This window comes from Charadrius vociferus, unplaced genomic scaffold (assembly GCF_000708025.1).
Source record: "Charadrius vociferus isolate BGI_N301 unplaced genomic scaffold, ASM70802v2 scaffold917, whole genome shotgun sequence".
NCBI classification, from domain to species: Eukaryota; Metazoa; Chordata; class Aves; order Charadriiformes; family Charadriidae; genus Charadrius; species Charadrius vociferus.
The window spans coordinates 485,007-491,240 of NW_009649175.1; the positions used below are offsets into that span (position 1 = coordinate 485,007).

General features: G+C 39.9%; 1 protein-coding gene across 1 annotated transcript; it reads right to left on the minus strand.

Moving 5' to 3' along the window:
- Positions 1-1,143: 1,143 nt before the first annotated feature.
- On the minus strand, positions 1,144-6,234 carry DRG1 (developmentally regulated GTP binding protein 1; the record flags this gene model as incomplete). The annotated part of the gene is made up of 8 exons (XM_009888607.1): positions 1,144-1,256; positions 1,753-1,875; positions 2,901-3,068; positions 3,283-3,413; positions 4,163-4,332; positions 4,901-4,970; positions 5,367-5,542; positions 6,219-6,234. Coding segments are annotated over 8 exons (954 nt in total), but the record flags the coding sequence as incomplete, so codon positions are not given.

Consider the following 6,234-nt stretch of genomic DNA (forward strand, 5'->3'; position numbering starts at 1 on the left):
AATAGCTGCGATCTCAGCTGATAATGTAACAGCAGTAGCCTTAATTATTAAAAGTTGGTTCTAGACAGCCGTGGCTAAGTGTAAGGAATAAGATTCCAGTGTACTAGAACTGATCTAACTAACCACTTCTAAAGAAAGGATGAGCAGGGAACCTCACTCACAGCTTTGCCTCTACCCCCTTCCAGTCAAGCTGATAAGCCCAGCACTGCTGCAGTAGTTCAGCTGCCTTATGCAGGAATCTACTTCTAAGCTTAGAAAAACTATGAGGGCAAAAAACTTTAACTAGAGGCTTGAATGCTTTCTCACCAGGTTAAGCAGCAACCACTGCTGCAAGGATTTAGTGCTGGAATGGGTGTCTGAAATCACTGTAGTTTTTTTATATGTGCAATAACATGAGAAAGAGTATTTTTTAACCCATTTAAGTAAACACTGCTACTTCCTTTCTGTAGGAGAGCAAAGGCTAGAAGCTAACACATTTGATAAGGTTCTTGCTCATGTTAGAGCTCTAACTTTATTCAGTTCTACTGAAAAGCAACAGAACCACTGCTTCTAGAGTAGCCTGCTTCTCTTGTGCAACTTACTTGACTTGTCTAAACTGAGCAAGAAATTCTTTTAAGAAAACTTAAAAGCTTCCAGTCACTAATGCAGTACAACACAAGCATCTAGCTTACTTTTGCTTGTATAAACAACTGAAAAAGTGACTGCTCCTGAGCAGAACCCACCATCTTTGCCACAACTGCAGGACTATTAATAGCTTTGAAGTATTTAATCTGAAATGTTTAAGGCAGCCAGAGCTAGAACTCTGTGTCCTCTAGCACTGCTTCCTAAGATACAGTTCTTCAGCCTCTGCTTTTCATGTTTTGTTCTCATTTGGAATAAAATAATTCCTTTTTTTTCAATTTGAAAAGATGCACATGTAGCAGAAAATCATCCCAGGCATCAAAACCTCCTTGTAAGATTCTGCCTTTTTGAAAGTCATTTGATAGGAGTTTCTGCAGTACAAGTTAGCCAGAAATCTTAGTTTTACCATACATTAAGGTACTACCATAAAAAAACAACACCCATTTGCTATGCATTTGATAGAAATGGCCTGTTCTTTGCCACTTACGACTAATGACAAATTTCAGGCACAGTGGCAAACTGTGTGAGAACAACTTTATTTCTTCACAATCTGAATAACATCCTCATCTTCAAGAGTATGGTCTTTACCAACTTTTTGAGGGTTGTGTTTAACAGATGAACCCCAGACCAGCGCACTGAAAGGAGAAGAAAAATAAAATTTAAAAGGCTTACAAGTATAATATGCAAACAGCAGAACAATGGCTATTTCTGTCACAAAGCTAATACAGAAAGCAATGCTTAAGAGCTATTTTTATTCTCCTGCAAGTACCTGGATGAGTGGTCCGTGTGAACCAGAGTACAAGCAGATCAAAACAAAGTATGAAGTCATCCAAAATACTTGCGCATACAGGACAATAGCCCGTAATGCTGCAGCTAGTGCTGCTTTTCTATAAAGAAAAACATTTTCTCCATAGAGGAAAATCATCCAGGAAAGAGCACAGGAACACCAAATACAGTAACTTAAGTATTAGGTTTAATTGTCACAGGGAGATGTATTCTATTCAACATTAAAAAAAATAAAATAAAATAAAATCCTGTTTTCCCTTCTAGTTTACAAGAGAATGAAAGAATATATCAGGAAACAGATAACTTTCTATTCTCTATAAATTATTCTTTTCCAATAACACTTACTATTTAAAGTCTTTAATGAGATTTTTGTGGATCTTCATGCAAAAATCCTCCACTGTGGTCTTGCAGTAAGGTAGTACCACAGGAGAGGTGTAGTCTGGGAGCTGCCCTTTAGGTTTGGTGTAGCTGTAACACAGATGGAATAGTCAGTCAATACCAAAACCTCATCTCTTTCAACCCATCATGAAATTCCATAGGTCATTCGCACCATCATTAGAGGTGCTTGTGCCAAGTTCCACTATTACACTGGTGAAAACAGATACTCTGTAAATTGTTTGGTGTTCTGAAGCTGGAAATTAATCTGGATAGCCAATGGCTGCAGCAGGGTCCCCCTTGTAACTGGAATGGTTTATCACTAGTGAGCTTTCTGTAGTTGCTTAAAGAAGATGAAAAAGGAATAGTTGATGGAAAAGAACGTCTATAGTGTTATGGTGCTGACTTACGGGTTTTATTCTGTGAAAAATTCAACCTAGACATCCTAAATGCCTTTTTACAATAGATTTTCTATTGTCACAAGACGATAGATACAAGTTTAAAAGACTACAACTGCTATACTATGAGTATAAGTAGATTCATTCAGAAGTTCAAAAGACTACAATTACTATGAGTATTAGTAGATTCATTCATAAATTGATCCAAAGAAATGCATACTACTAGTATGCATACTTCATACTACTAATATAAAGTAAACCTGTAATAATTTATAGTAAAAATATCTGAAAGGCTAGATGAAGAACTAAATTCTGTTCTGTTAAGCAAGCCAGATGCATGTCACTCATGACAGACTGAAAAGAGGTACCTCTGAAATTCACAACTTTGCACTGTTTGACTAGAATTCCGTATTTTCAGGGTTTTTTTTAAGATGTACTTTGGACTTGGTTTCACAAGGTCCTCATTTAATTCCCCTACAAGTCCAAAAAATAGCACTTGTGACTGTTAAGAAACTGTCTATCACACAACAGGCAAGAGGAGCACAATTTCCAATTTACAGTGTAAACATACTTCAGTGACAAAAGACATCACCATTGGAAAGCTAGAGTTCTAAGCTAGTAGAAAACCATTATAAAATAATCATCATTCAACCATTCCTGAGACTTTCTTCAGCCTCAGCCTTATATTTAACTCCACAGAAGGCAGCAACTGCGACTCACATTCGTACTAGCTTCAAGTAATCCCAAATTTTCTCCAGCAGATCATCAAAGTTCCAGCGATGATGAGCAGATATTGGGACACAGTGGGGTACTTTGTAAATAATATCTAGTTCCTCAATGGAAATCTGGTCAATTTTATTCAGGACGTAAATGCATGGGATGTAAACCCTACAAAGAGAAGGAAATACTGTTACAGCAGCCTAGCAGCAATACACCGCAACCTTCGAAAAAGCTTCATTTTTTAGAAGGACAGCAAGGTGCTAAACAGCACTTGTTGATGCCACATTGCTAACTTAGCTTCTGTGGGAAGCAAACCTCACAGACAATTCTTTTCTGTAGAATATAAATTGCAAGTATGCCAAACCCAGGGTCCCAACAGTACCTGTTCCCTTCAACGACATCAATTAGGTCATCAGCAGTGGCATCGCTGCGCAGTGTGACATCAGCATTGTGAATTTTATACTCTGCTAGGATGCTCTTCACTGTTTCAGTATCCAGCTCACTCTGAGGACACTGAACGGAGACAGAGTATTAAGGAATGAGTTTACAGTCAAATCAAGTATTACAATTAATAACACTATCACCTAGCAATCGCTGCATACAGGTTACTAAAAATAATAGCGGTATTGTTAAGTTATTGAAGTTGACTATGATTTTACCATAGTTAGCCTCAGAAGATAGGAAAAAAAGATTTAAATGATGACAGCTTTATTTATATTATATATGACAGCTGCAATCAGACATTTCACGAGTAATGTTTCCTGTCAATGTGGGACTAGTTGCAATACAAACCCACATATCTACTAGTTCGGTGCGCAGACAATTACATATTACGTACCTAGATTCCAGAGCAGAGTTCTGATTTTTGGTATCTCTGGCTATTTCTACATTTTTAAAGATTCAGAGGTAAATTGAAAATAAGGAGTAGTCCAGGTTGCAAGGCCTGGAACTCTGAGCATCCTTCTCCAGAAGAACACTATAGTCACCAAGCGAGAGGGAGTTTTTGCACACTCTCCTCTGAGCCTTGGAACTTGTAATTGTTGGAAAGCGACCAAGCCTCTGATTTGGGGGTGAAGAGGTAGTCAGGCTCCGAGGACAGGTATGGATGGCCTCCAAGAGAAGTAACTGACTACAGCATAGTAGTTCAGCTTCTGAAGAAGTCACAGCACAGGAACGGTCCCAGACATACCATTAACTACAAATGCCTCTTTCTTCAAGCAATTTTTTTTTGTTGTTTTGGTTAAAGAAAACTTCCAACTTACTGTGGCTGTAAGGTTAATGCCTCCTTTATCCTTTTTCTTAAAGCCAATATTGGGGGGCTTACTATTCAGACGAATTCCAAATCCCTCCAGTTCATTCTCAATTATTTTCTTGTGACCAAGGGGTTTCAGTACATCCAGAACAATAAGAATGAGATTGCAGGTTCGAGCAACTAAGAATCGGAAAAAGAAAGTAGTCTCTTGAAAAAGTACACTCACTCAATCTCAGACAAAACAACACAAAATATGGCTCAGTGGACTGATGACAATATTAAACCCCCGAAGGCCAGTTCATCGCTTATTTTTAAATTCCAGTATAACACTGAAGTTTGTGGTGCTGGACAAGCATCCCAGATAGTCAGATCCTTACATGTTATAACAATCACAGAGGCTGGAAAAACCTCCCTTCCTGTCTACATTCAGATCCCAGAACGATGACAATAAGATAAGTAAAGAAATTAAGACAGCAGCCTTGTTTAACATGAGATCACATCTACCTTCAAAATTGGTAATATACTTTCGTGCAGTGACAACACAGAGCACAAACTCAGCAAATGCAAAAAGCCAGAACTGAAAACAGAACAAAACAAAAATGGCTACTGCTTCACAGCACGCAGCTCAATTGCAGCACACAATTCAGCTTTTAAAAGACATGAGAAACCGTAGTTCAACCCTTCATTCTCATAAGCTGTACTAACTGAATCAGTGATAGGATGCTGCCTCCAGCTCTAATACACTCACCCGCAATGACTTGCCGTCCTCTGCCTTTACCATCTTTGGCACCTTCAATAATTCCTGGGAGATCAAGTAGCTATTTGTTCAAAGAAAAGAAGGTAACTCGTGAGAAAAATATTTTTCTTTGTGGAGAAATCCTACTTTTACCTTTCTACTAAACCAGCTGACTCTACTGCAAATCTGAATAGAATGTGGCAAAATTGTTTCCCCTTTGATTCTTATAGATTCTCTTATCCCATGTGCCCTATTGGTAAAATGGAACAGATCATCTCATAGAGAATATGAGTACTACGACAGCAAATTCCCAGAGCAAAGTGAACAGCAGGGTAAAATTAGTACCTCATGGAAACATTTGCAATGTATTCTCAAGCACTTCTACAGGTCACTTCTAACCTGGTAATATCAGGACAGACCATTCAGCCATTACTTCTATATATACCATCTTATCCTCACAGACACAAAAAGATCTCACCTGTATCTTTGCTCCTTTGTATCTAATGACTCCAGGCACAGTAGTCAGGGTAGTGAATTCATATGCTGCCACTTCAGAGTAAACACCAGCCAGATTACTTAGAAGAGTAGATTTCCCCACTGATGGAAAACCCACAAACCCAATTCGGGCATCACCTGTCTTTGCCACGTCAAAGCCTGCAAATAAAGAGCAAAAACATTTGTTTAAAGATGGCCATTTTCTATCTGCTAAGGTTCTGGACAGCAGTCCCCCTATTAGTTTCAACATTGCCTGAGTGAAACCCAGGCAAGCTTCCCTACAAGGAGAATGAGAGTATGAAACTGAGAGTTCACAATCTATATCGCCTTGCATCACTTTGTCTGCATAACGCTCCATGGCATGTACCTGTCGACAAAGTGTAGGCTGCAAGGCTTCCCAGTGGGCTATACCTGCCTTGGGTGTAGGTGGAGCATTCCCTGTAAGCACTGCAGCTCCCACAATTCACGTCTTTATACATAAATATAGGCACCCCCTGCAAGATGCTGCTTCATGTGAAACCCCTAAGACTTCTGCAAATACAAGACTGTATTAGCCAAAACACAGAAGTCCTCTCATTTACAATTCAACAACGGCTCCACCCCAAAGCCCGAGAAAGTACCACAAACCACGGCTAAGGTCCTGTACGGGAAGGACAAGAGGGAGAGAAGGTGGTTGCTCCGATTTATTCAGCAGACAGTCCGACACGATTCAAGCGGACAAGAGCCACCCCCGCGAGATCGATTTCCGTCACGCACCCCGCACTTCAGCGGGGAGGAGCGGCCACTTCTGCAGAGGCCGCCGCGGCAGCTGGAGCCTTCCCGCAGAACAACGCACCTTCCCCGGGGCCGCC